Below are 12704 nucleotides of genomic sequence, written 5' to 3'. Positions count from 1 at the left end.
CCTGTACCTTTCATTCATCCCAAAAAGTGCTTCTGGTTTTCGCCCTTTAATCATATTGATGTAGCCATGCATTTCTTCAAGTATATCTGAACTATGTGCTAGACATCATCTCAATTGCTATTCATTTCTTCAAGTATACCAAAGGGATGTGAACTTTGACATAGACATCATGGACCTCAGCTATGCATATGTTAAATTATCATTCCAAATGTTCTTCAGGCTAATTCTCTTAAGGGGACACTTTCTAATGAGGACCAACTTATTGAGGGTTTGTTGAGAACTTGTAATTTCAACCATTAAATGGATGGCTCTCGTTTTAAAAGTTCAACACAACTGAACTACACCAAATCAAACCGAGGAGGCTCCAAGCGTCTTATCTCTTGTTCTTCTTTTAAAACCCAGAAAATAACTCAATTTGCATTTTAATAGTTAAACCTTGTGATCCATACGTTCCAGGAAAGCATCGCATACATCTTGGCATGAAATTCACTACCAAGGACCAAGTAATAAGATTAAATTAAATTAAACAAAGCTCATTCAAGACTTCAACATCCAGCGGCCAACAAAAAGGTTGGAATCAACCGAACCTAGATAGATAATTTCTGGACTTTCAAGAAGATTTAGGCAAATATAATGAAAAGTTGAAAACCCACTTCAATTTTCATCAACAAAGTGGCTAGATTGAAAAAAGAAAAGAGAGAGTCAGATAGAGATGGAGTTGTGATTTATTGGCTTGCTTGAGAAAACGGCATCTGCATAAAACTCTCAGAGGTCATCCTCCTCACTACTCTGTCTCTGTGTTTTCTGAGAAGAACAGAGTTGAGACGAGCGGAGGGGGAGGAAAGGTGGTTTGATTCGGTGTAGTTCAGTTGTGTTGGCTTTTTAAAACAATGGGTCATCCATTTAATTGGATGGTTAAAATTCAAAATCCTTACCAGACCCTCAACAAGTTAGTTCTCATCGGAAATAGTTCTCATTGGAAATAGTTCTCATTGGAAATGGCTCATTCTCTTAAGTAATCATGTTCATAGGCTCTAAGGGACCTTTTATATATTTGATAGATGGTTCAATTACATAGTGATTTTATTTTCAAAGGATTAAATACATGTGACACGTTATATTTTACATCTAAAAATAGTTATATCCCTTAAAGATCAATGTATTATTTAATTCATATATTATCGATAGTTTTGTTCATTCCGTCAAACTTATCCGTTATTTCTTTAACATGAAAAACATTTAACGTTAAAATGACTAAAATACTCCATTAGAGATCAGTTTTATTCTTATTTTGTCCTTATTCTTTTTCCTAACACTTTTATTTAATCATAATCGTATGCTCATTAATTGGCATTACGGGGGGTTTCTTATGATGAAACACTAATTAAAACTTTGACATTTTATCTTGATAGCATTAATGTTATATATATATATATATATCAAGTTTGACATTTTGTGTTGATGACATTGTTATAATAGATATTTGATGTGCTTAAGATGAATTAAAGAAAACAAAAAAAAAGAATTAGAAAATTAAATAAATTGAATTGAATTGGGGGTATGTAAGTCATTTTATAAATTTAACGGAATATTTTAACGATCAACTAACGAAATTGATAAGACTGTCCATAAATGTAAGTTTAAAAATAAACAAATTTAATTTGAAAGTAAAGAGATGAACAAAATTTTAGATGTAAAATATAAGGTGTCACAAGTATTTAATCCATTTTCAATTTTTCTATTCTAATTTGCTTATGTACTTTTCCAACTTTTTTTCCTCTCCACCCTCCTACAGTCCTACATGCCTGAAGTGGAAAGCTTTTGTTTTTTTTTTCTTTCCTTTTTTGAGAAGAAAAGATGAGTTAAGGAGTTTGGAAATGGATGGCGGATACTGGATAAAAAGCCAATGGGAGCATGTCAAACAGATTCGAAGGTAGATGATTTTAGAAGTGAATTCTCCATCGTAATGTATGCATATTCCGATAAAAAGCAAATAGTATTTCTGGAATGTATGGAGCAGATATACATGGAATCGCAGGAAAGGAGCTCCTGAAGAGTATGTGCAATCTAGTTCCCACTTCCCAGACCACAGCTTTCTTTGGTCCGGATACTTGTTCCTTTTCTCTTTTAATCTTTAGCATCTTCATTGTGGATAGGATTTCAGTGCAAGGCCAGCAGCACCCAAAAAGGATTTCTATTAAAGGTATGATGGACGTTCCAATTGAAGAATTATTCACTTGTTGTTATTGTCCTTCTGTCAAAAGTATACATCATGGCAGTGATGGCACCACCATTGGAGAACTGAAGAATTTATTTATTCCAATTATTGGAGAATTAAAAATTTTGAAGGTAGGTAAAATTTCTGTAGTAATATAGTGACAGGTCACTTTCTCAATTTCAGCCCCAATAAGAAAAAAGTCCCTTCTCAATTTAGAATAGAAAATGGATGGTGAATTCTCCCAAAATGAAACATCACAAGTAAATTAACATTGAGGCGAGCCGAATGAAAGCGTAATTTAGTAAATGGTTTTTATTCAGACTTTTTTCATTTTAAAAAATATAATCAACAAAAATAATTTATCTTTTATAATAGAGAATTTATCTATTTACGTTCACTTTGCTTCGATTTTTAAACAAATGAAAAAACATATCAAGATAAATTTTGTAGTTTAAATATCAAGAGCGGGTTGAAAAAACTATTTTGTCCACTATTTTTTCAATTATCTGACCTAAGCAGTTTTTACTCCCACTATGCAAATTGACATATGTTGGATCTTTTTTAGATATAGGTGTTGATAAATGTACCCAGCAAAATTCTTTATATACTCGGCATAACAAAATTTTGCCTTACATTTCCAATCTTCAAAATTATGAGATCACTGAGATGTCTTTAACTGCACTCATTCTTACCTCCATAGTCTCAGTCCAGTTTTAGATCCATATGCTTTCAAGCTTTATACAAGATTTCCATGTTTTGGACCATTGGGGAAAGCAAAACAATGAGGGAGATCCCTTATATTACTCTATTAATCATTTCTTCTGATACATACCCATTAGCACAATAAGAGCTATTGCGTTGGGTGGTTATCAGTTATCACAATTAAATCCTATGAAAGAACTACCTCCAAAATAAGTACAATTAAGAACCCAATAAATCCAAAATGAAGTCGAAGAGCCTAATAGTATGACATATTGATCGATGGAGTCGAAGCTGACCTTGAAATGGATTTAAGAAAAATAAGGTAGAATTAATTTAGATTTTAGAAAGAAAGAGGGATTTAAGACTTCATTTGATAAAGGACGATAGACTTGGTAGGAGGGGAGAGAAGAAGAAAATTATGGTAGCAAACTAACAATGAAATGGATTAAAAAGTAGTCACGACAATTAAAGAACAAACGCAACATCGGATACTGGTTGTAATTAAAGGTCATATTGGAATTAAATTTTATGTTGGGTCTACTAAAATATTTGTTGGGTACATTTAGAGGTGTCAAATGGGCCCAAAAGTCCCAACTCAGCCCGGACCCGACACATTAAAAATCGGCCCGGCACGGTCTGAGCCCGTTAGAAGTCCGATCCGAGTCGGTTATTATAATGGGTCGGGTTGAGATATTTTGGCCCATGGGCCCGAGCCCATTTTTAGCCCAGCACGATCTGAATACGATTAATTCATGGGCCGGCCCGTTAAACACATAATTTTATATTATTATATCAATATTTAAACAATTATCATTATTAAACTTGAATATTATACTTTTTAATTTAAAATGTATTAATTATTTCATTATTTTAACTACAATATTTCACAAATATTATTAAAATACTGAATAAAACGTCATCATTTTGAGATACGTAACGTTTTAAAAATAATATTATGAAATGTGTTGTAGTATTTTATTTATCTTACCTACTCTAAATAGTTATATAAAACAAATATTCAAAATACATAATATTTTTTATTTTAATTGTGTCATATAATGCTAATGGGCCGGGCCGTCTCGCTTTCTGGCCCGGTACGGACCCGGACCCAGCCCGACATGAGCTTGAGTTGTGAACCGGGCCGGACCGGGCTTAATATTTAAACAAATGACCCGACCCGAATTCAGTACGATAAATAAATGGGCCGACTCGATCATAATTTTTACCCGTTTAAAATAGACCGCCCGGCCGGTTTGCCATCTCTGGGTACATTTAACAACACTGTTTGAAGACGATTTTACCTTAACTCGTTTTATTTGATTGGTGATAATATCCTTTTTATGGTTGCTGGATTGATTAGTACTGCCAGGACTTACAATTAACCCGCCCACCGACCGTCCTACGTCCAAAGCAAACAGTAGGTCATCGAAAACGACACCTGCCCGTCTCCCCGTCCCCGACCACCGGCACGTGTCCACGCCAGCCCCCTCAAAATCTCCTAGATGCCGAGCCAGCCCAGCTTTTGATCTGCTCCACGTCAGTACGCCCTCGGCCCCATTTTCCGCCAAGCTGGAAATATCTACTCCCAGTCCAAAACCCGGCCTCACCACCCCACATCTACACCGTGGATTCATCCACGTCAGTGGCGCAGGATTCAGTTGTCCCGTACCTGATATCTTTTTCTTCCCTCCCCTTCTTTCCCTCGACGAACGCATCGGCGATTATCTTTCTCTCCTCAGTCAAGCTCTTCAAAACCCAAAAAATAAAAATAAACAAAAAGATTTTTCTGGTTTCATATTTTTTTTGACGATCCAGTTTGAGGTTTTTTGAAATTTTATTGTTTGGCGCGGTAGAGTTTTTGTTAGTGAAATGGTTGAATAGTAATTTCGATTCGGATCTAGCTCTGTTATGGCGGTTAATGAAGCTTTGCAGGTGATTTCTTCCATGTTTTCTGCTTGATAAATCTTCTTATTTATCTGTAAATTTTGTTATTCAATTTATTCAGTTCGGTGTTGGATAATTTAAAGTTATTGTTATCTTTTATCTGGTGTGATATATGTGAATGGTTGAATAAGTGATAATTGGTGGTGAGTTTAGTACAGAACTGATGGTCAATATTGATTATGTAGGTTTTGATGTTTACGTTTGGTAAATACTTGATGTTTTTTCATTCTAGAAGCTGATATTTGGTTTAAGAGAGCTGATATTGATGTTTTCTGGTGGATATTTAGTCTGATACAGTGCTATGGTGTTGCAGGGAGTGAGCAATTTGTTGGGTTTCAAGCCATTTTTAGCTAGCTGAGAACATTCGTGGTTGATTTGGCATCAGTCTGTATATATTCGGCCAGTGGTGGCATCAGTTTGTAATCAGTTCATAAACTGTGATTAGGTTTTAGAGGGGATTTGGAGGTGGAGAGGTTTTGGTTTTCGAAGTAGACGCTATGCGCTATTCTTTTTCCCGATTCAAGAGAATTTTTATTTGCTCTGGACTCGGGCGGTCTTTACTATTAATCTTGTGTCTGATTCATAGGGAGTGTTCTGATGAATGATAAGGAAAAACAGCTGCTGGAGCTGAATCGCCGTTCATGGGATGGGAATAAAGGGGTGAAGGGTGAGGAGCAGGGGTTAGTTAAGGGAGATGATCTGAAAAGTAATGGGAGAATTGAGGATGCGAAAGTTAGCAGTGGAGGGGTTGTTCAACCCCAGTTTGTTATGCAACAGCCTCAGGGGTCAGCTGTTTGCTGGGAGAAGTTTCTACATCTGCGATCTCTGAAGGTTTTGCTTGTGGAATATGATGATTGTACTCGCCATGTTGTTGCTGCACTTCTCCGCAATTGCAGTTATGAAGGTTAGTGATGGCCTGTGCTTGATATCATGTTTTTTATAGATTGCCTGTGCTTTCAGTACACATACACTCACGGATATACATAATGCAAATGTATATCGTAGAAGCTTGATGGTCTAATTATGTAATAAAGACTATTCACATTACCAAAAAACAAAAACCATTTGAAGGATGTGTTGCAAACTGGAAGTAACTCTTATGGCTTGTGCTCCGCTTGACTTTGTACAGCCTTGCTTCTTATTTATATATGTTTTTTAATTTCAGGATTGCCCGTTGATAAGTATAAAATGAATTTTATTATTTTCAGTTATCGAAGCAGCAAACGGAATACAAGCCTGGAAGGTTCTTGAAGATTTGACCAATCATGTTGATCTAATCCTAACTGAAGTGGTTATGCCTTGTGTATCAGGCATTGGTCTCTTATCCAAGATTATGAGCCATAAGTCCCGAAAAAATGTTCCCGTTATTAGTAAGTGTATTCACCTCTTCATCGCATTAATAGTTGTATGGATTAGTGTTTCTCTGCTATGACAGCTGAGCAAGTAGAGGCATGTAATAACACCTTCTAATTTGAGTGCAGTGATGTCTTCTCAAGATTCAATGGGTGTGGTCTTTAAGTGTTTGTCAAAGGGTGCTGTTGATTTCTTGGTGAAGCCCATACGGAAGAATGAGCTTAAGAACCTCTGGCAGCATGTCTGGAGGAGATGTCATAGTGTGAGTTATAACAATAATCCACCTGATGTTGGAGTTTTTTTTTTTCTTACGAATAGTTTATATATTGCTGAAAATATCTACTTTGATTTTTGGCTGTTGCTTGGGTCCCTAGTTTGATATATGAAAAGTAGTCTGCTCCTTATATGGTTGGGTGGGTTAGTATTGGTTTCTCTTGAGATTGATGCCAGGCAGCACAAATGTCAATTAGGAGCTTTTGTATTATGCTGCTTCATATTGCAGTTATTATTATTTTTGGGTGTGTTGAATGACTAGTATCCAATTTTTCTCTCAGTCAAGTGGTAGTGGAACTGGAAGTGAAAGTGGCACACAGACTCAGAAGTCTGTAAGATCAAATAGTGTTGACAAGTCGGACAACAACAGTGGAAGCAATGATGAGGATGATAATGGGAGTATGGGTCTGAATGTTGGAGATGGAAGTGACAATGGAAGTGGTACCCAGGTATAATATTTATTCTACACTACCAAGATCTTGGATGTCACTGTCTTAATACTGAAAATTCACATTAGTTTGTAAAAGGCTGTTATATGCACCCCAGCCACACTCTCTGTAGCAGAACTAATTGTTATAGGTTATACTGTATAAGAGTTTAGATTGTATAATAGGGCAAATTTTTGGCAATCAAATTGAATTAAACTCTTATTGATGAAGTAGTTGCTATAAGGAAAAAAAAAAGGAATATGAAACTTTTTTTCAGCATGCCACTAGCAGTGAAATGATCATCTCTGGGTTAGAAACAAGGAATGAAGTTTATGTAAAACCTGGACTTATAGATAAACACAATGTTTGCAGAGTTCTTGGACGAAACAAGCCGTAGAAGTTGACAGTCCACGACAAGTGTTTTCATGGCATCCTGATAGTACTTGTGCCCAAGTAGTTCACTCGAATGCTGAAACATTTGGTAACCATTTGTTGACTGCTACTGCAGCAAGGGAGTGCCAGCAACAGAAGGAAGAACATGGTATTCCCTATTAGTTATATGGTTCTTTGGAAAATCTATCAACATGTTTTATTTTGATGGTGACCAGGCTGTGTTATCCATTTTCAGATAATTTTGGGATGGGTAAAGATTTGGAGATTGGCATGAGCAGCAAGAGAGATATACAGCATGAGCTTGCTTCTGAGTTTCCGACCAAACTAGTAGGCCCAAGGCAGAATAATCTTCTCAAGATTGGTACCAGTAAATATGATGAGCAGATAAATAAGGCGAAGCATGACCTTAATTGTGAGAATCCTTCAGGCAACCTAAAGTATGATGGTGCTACTATAACAGGTGATGTAACCAATCCGTCTGATCCCCAGTTGGAGAGCACAAAATTTGAAGCTTCTAGCAGGCATAATAAGGCCTTGGACGTTAGCAATACACCTAATAATGATGGTGGTGAACTACCATCCCTAGAGCTCAGTTTGAAAAGACTTAGAGGAGTTAAAGGCACTGAGACAACAGTACAAGATGACCGCAATGTCTTGAGGCGTTCAGATTCTTCAGCCTTTTCAAGGTACATGAATCTAGATATTATCAAATACTGATGAAGCAGAAGTGATTGTTTTCTCCTTTCTTTTGATCCTTGTGTTAGGTTTCACTTAGTATGTTATTGCCTCTGCAGGTATAACTCAGTATCAAATGCTAACAAAGATCCTTCTGGGGGGCATGTTGGAAGCAATTCTCCACAGGAAAATAATGGAGAAAGTACAGACAAGGATTTGTTTAATGATATCCCATCTCACTCAAGTTACAATCCTCCAAATCAATGCTCAATTGGAGGCAGTAATAACATTGACATGGGCTCAACAACTAACAATAATCCTCCTGAGTCTCTTTTTATAAACAACAAGTCAGCAGCTGCATCCATCGTTCAACGTTTACATCCATCATCTGCTTTTCATCCTGTGAAAAAGGACCCTTTGAATCCCGTTTTAGTAGATAATGCTAACAATGGGGTTACAACAGTACTGGCTCAATCAAGATGTCCCCAGACGCAGCAAATTGCAGCTCAAAACCTCCATCAGGATTATGATCACCATCAGGTCCATCACCTCGTTGCCCACACACTGAAAAAACAGCAGCTTCCTGACCACAGTGATTTATCTTTAAAGAAATTGGCTGCAGCTGCTCCACATTGTGGATCATCAAATGTTAGGAGTGGGCCTTTTGAAGGTAACCCTGGAAATTACAGTGTCAATGGAAGTGGTTCTGGCAGTAACCATGGGAGCAATGGGCAAAATGGAAGTAATATTGGAGGTACGAACATGGAAAGTGATAATGGAGCTGCTGGGAAAAGTGGAAGTGGTGAGGGTAGTGGGAACCAGAGTGGAAATAGAGTAGATGCAAACAAATTTTCTCAGAGAGAAGCTGCCTTGACAAAGTTCCGTCAGAAAAGAAATGAGAGATGCTTCCGGAAAAAGGTAACTGATATTCACTTGTTTGAATAAGTGGTTCGCGAATTATATGGATGTTGTGCTTTTTTATATTTATTTGGTAACTTCTACTCATTTTGCTCTTCCACAAAAAGGTTTGTTAGATCATATTATTCTCTTTTCTTTGGTATGTGCAAGACATGAAATGTATAGAAGTTCATTCTGGTCAATGCCTCACTGGCAATAGTTTCATGAATTGCTTTCTCAATGGTAAATCAAATTGAATATCAAACAGAAGCAATCAGAATGAATTGAAGACATCTTTCTACATTTGGTTTTGCAGGTTCGGTATCAGAGTAGAAAAAAGCTAGCGGAACAGCGTCCTCGTGTTCGGGGTCAGTTTGTCCGGCAGACTGTGAGCGAGAATACTGGCAGGACAACAGATAGCTGACATTGCTTGGAAATTTGACCAATATAGCTACATTTCTTTTAACTCTTGTGAGTGAGTAATACGTAAATATACAGGTAGAGAATTGGAGGTGTGGAACTCTAACGGACCACCTCAGTGTGTATTTGCTACTGCTGTGGATTTAAAATCGCTTGTTTTTGACGTAGAGGCCTTAAACTCTATGCGATCACTGTATATTTTATTCTGTTTGAAGTGATTTTCATAAACTTGTACTGGGTTACAAGATCCTATCTGGTGTTCACTCAACAGAGTAGGATAACTAATAACTGGCCGGAGAGAACTGTCATAAGCGGCTAAGCCCTGGCCAAAATACGTCTGCTTTTGTTTGGCACTTCCTATTATTATTTATCTACTCTCCTCTCCGGAGGTCCAGAGAATTGGTGCCATTAACTATAACAGGGGAGAGAATGCTTGCGTATCTAGACTATTTGACTACATGCTTAGTACTTGGTGGCGTAGCTCAGCGCGATCTTAACCTAGTCGACCACTGTAGAGAATTCGTGTATTATTGTACAGAGTTGGTACCGGGTAGAACTTATTGCAGATGAAAAGCTGAAACCCATGAACTGCAAAGTGGGAGAATCCAAATATATATGTGAATACTCTGGTTGTATAGAAACAACAGAAAGAATCCATTCTTTTACTAATAGTCCTTGTTCTTTTCTTCCTTGTATTGAGGAATGTCTTAAAGCTCGCGTGCGTGTCTTTGCTTTGCCCTAAGTTTCTGAGCCACATGATAGAGATCAGAGATTTACAGGGACAACTCCTTAATTGGTAGTACCGTAGTACTATATATAAAGCTTCTTTCAGATCAAACAAAACATAGAATTTCCCGCCAAATCGTGTTCTAGGGCAGAAACAAACAATGCAAACAAAACCAAACAGAGGGGGCTGAAGAAAGAAAGTTAGACGAGAAAAGATGAAAATGCACTCAAAGTTGAACAGTCGGGCACCAAGAGTCTGAAGTCTGAACTAGCACGCTTCTCCGATCCACTTGGTCTTATATAACAATATGAATTTCTGACCACTCCCCGGATATATACGTACAGTTGTTCTTGTGTATCTGATTAGTTTTGCTTTATTATTCTTAGTAACGTGAACATTCCCGTTAACTGTCACGATCCGACATTTTATGCAGCAAAAAACTTGGATTGCCAACTACTGCCAAGACTTCCTCCAGGTCAAGATTAGCCTTATTAGTCATTAGTCATTACATATGATTATTCGTTTGAAGTCGATCCAAAAGCACGTTCGAAACATTCGTAGGCTGGTGGGGGGAACTAGTATTTGGTTGTCGTAAATTATTTATATTCTTAATTAGCATAAAAAATCTTATTAATGGCGTTCTTAACATGTCATTTTGTTCGTCAACAGTCTTCTCAATTTTTTCCAAATAGGAAGGAAAATCGGTCGAATGAACTGCTACTATAGTAGGGTAAATGCATATGGTTGAATTTTATGAAACAATAGATATTTGTTGGTAATTAACTAACTGACGGAGCAACTCTCCCAGATAGTAATGAGTTTCACTGCTGTGTAGCAACTGTGAGTGTGACGACTTCAATATCGATGCCTATATAAACTAGGGCTGTCAATGGGTCGTGTCGGGTTGGGTTCGTGTCGGGTAAAAGTGTCTCGCGTGTTATAAAATGTAAACTCAAACTCAATCTATTTATTAAACGGGTTACCCGTTTCCAACCCGTTTAACCCATTTAATAAATATATTTGTCGTTTTAGATAAGATAACTAATTAAAATAATAATCAAATAAAAAAATTCATTGTATTACCCAAAATTCTAGTTCAAAATGAGAAAAAACTTACTAAACCTGTATATACATATATTATTATCATTTTAAATAGATTGTGTACGCGTATTTTATATAAAATTTAGTTTGACTCTTTTATTAAACGTGTCATGCGGGTTCATTTCGTGTTAACGGGTTAAACCGTCGTTGACCCGTTTATTAAATTGGTCATGGCGGGTTGACCCGCCGCTGACCCGCTTTTTAAACGTGCGGGTTCAACCCGCTTTATTTCGTGCAGGTTTCGAGTCGTGTTATCGGGTCGTGTCGAAATTGACAGCCCTAATATAAACCTGCATTGTGACCATTTCATATTTTCATTGATATCGATCTTATATATATATATATACTAATATACAACTCCTATTATTTACTTTTAATTTCGGTGATGGATAGGCAGGATAGCTGTCTTTGAGTTTAGTTGGTGAATTCTTAATGGTAGTGGATCTAGAATTGGGAACATGTCCATAAATCATAATTGGTGCAACGATAACTTTTCATGAGTTGTTAAGAATTATTCTGCTGTGCATGGGCAGCGTGACTATGTGCTGCAGAAAGCGGAGCGGAGCTAAGCTAAGTGTTAGGGGCCGCACTTGTAAGGCCGCAAGCAACCTTGTCCAAGGTCATGAGTCATGCCTATGGCCGGTTGCTTGCGTGCTAGTGGCAGTATTGTAATTTATATTTTCTGTAATTTCCTTTTTTAAGTTGGCTCATGGTGGGAAGGTTCCATGTTTCCCCCTGCCAAGTCTAGTTTTGCAAAATATGCTATTATAGGGAGGGGTTCCTAGGTGGCGACGGTTGGCCTACGGAACTAGTATAGGTAAGCACATGTACTTGCGCCTCCCTTAACGTCTTACCATCAATAAAGAGAGGAATTATTCAATTATCTGCGCCCCGTGAGATCATTCTTGTTGCCTATTAAATTGTTCATGAGATTGCCCAACAACTATATAAACTGTGTTCTTGCTTGCCGCTAACACTATACTAATATCGTGTGCTTTCCATTGTCTCTTGCAAGGTACTCACTTGGCTTACTTGTTACTCGTTCATCGATTAGCAAGTGCCGCACGGTCCGCCTTTTACTCTACAAAAGTCGGCCCGTGACAGCTGGTATCAGAGCCGGCTTGCCGGCTGTGCTTAAGACTCATACGATGGTGGGAAACATGACGAACGCGCAACGGTTCGATTTCTATGATCAACAACTCGGTGAACTTGCGGGAGTCCCTGATAGATTGATTGATATTACCTCCTTGTTGGATCGTGTCGATCTAGAGAAGTTGGCGACACGAGTGGAAGACCTTGAGGAGTTAAGGGACCGAGTGGTGGCCCTAGAGAAGGCAGAAGCTCCCAGGGGAGGAGCAGGGCCTAAGAAGGAACTTGAAAAGCTGAAGGACCGAGTTTCGGCCCTAGAGAAAACAAGAGCTCCCGAGGGGGGAGGACATGATGATGAAGATAGAGGAGGTGCCTCGTTAGAGCAGTTGGGGGCCATGAGTGATGCCCTTGACACATTACATGTGACTATGGACACCCTCGCTGAGGATGTCCGAGCCACCATTGATGCGTTCAAAACCGAGCT

General features: G+C 37.9%; 1 protein-coding gene across 1 annotated transcript; it reads left to right on the top strand.

Annotated features, from left to right (window-relative positions):
* Positions 1-4657: 4657 nt before the first annotated feature.
* Positions 4658-9656, top strand: LOC126798353 (two-component response regulator-like APRR7). Its single transcript, XM_050525297.1, has 9 exons — positions 4658-4852; positions 5178-5768; positions 6073-6234; positions 6346-6479; positions 6772-6939; positions 7291-7459; positions 7547-7997; positions 8106-8904; positions 9200-9656. The coding sequence occupies exons 2-9, from the start codon at positions 5462-5464 to the stop codon at positions 9305-9307; spliced, it is 2298 nt and encodes a 765-aa protein (XP_050381254.1). The 5' UTR covers positions 4658-4852; positions 5178-5461; the 3' UTR covers positions 9308-9656.
* Positions 9657-12704: the final 3048 nt, after the last annotated feature.

The sequence above is a fragment of the Argentina anserina genome, chromosome 6, assembly GCF_933775445.1.
Source record: "Argentina anserina chromosome 6, drPotAnse1.1, whole genome shotgun sequence".
NCBI classification, from domain to species: Eukaryota; Viridiplantae; Streptophyta; class Magnoliopsida; order Rosales; family Rosaceae; genus Argentina; species Argentina anserina.
The sequence above is the reverse complement of the archived record's forward strand: the minus strand, read 5'-3'. Positions and strand labels throughout refer to the sequence as shown.

Excerpts from the sequence above, each read along its gene's own strand:
- LOC126798353 (XM_050525297.1), top strand. The coding sequence starts at position 5,462 with ATGAATGATAAGGAAAAACAGCTGCTGGAGCTGAATCGCCGTTCATGG. Across the intron at positions 7,998-8,105 it reads GATTCTTCAGCCTTTTCAAG|GTATAACTCAGTATCAAATG; the intron begins GTACATGAATCT and ends TTGCCTCTGCAG. Across the intron at positions 8,905-9,199 it reads AGAGATGCTTCCGGAAAAAG|GTTCGGTATCAGAGTAGAAA; the intron begins GTAACTGATATT and ends TTGGTTTTGCAG.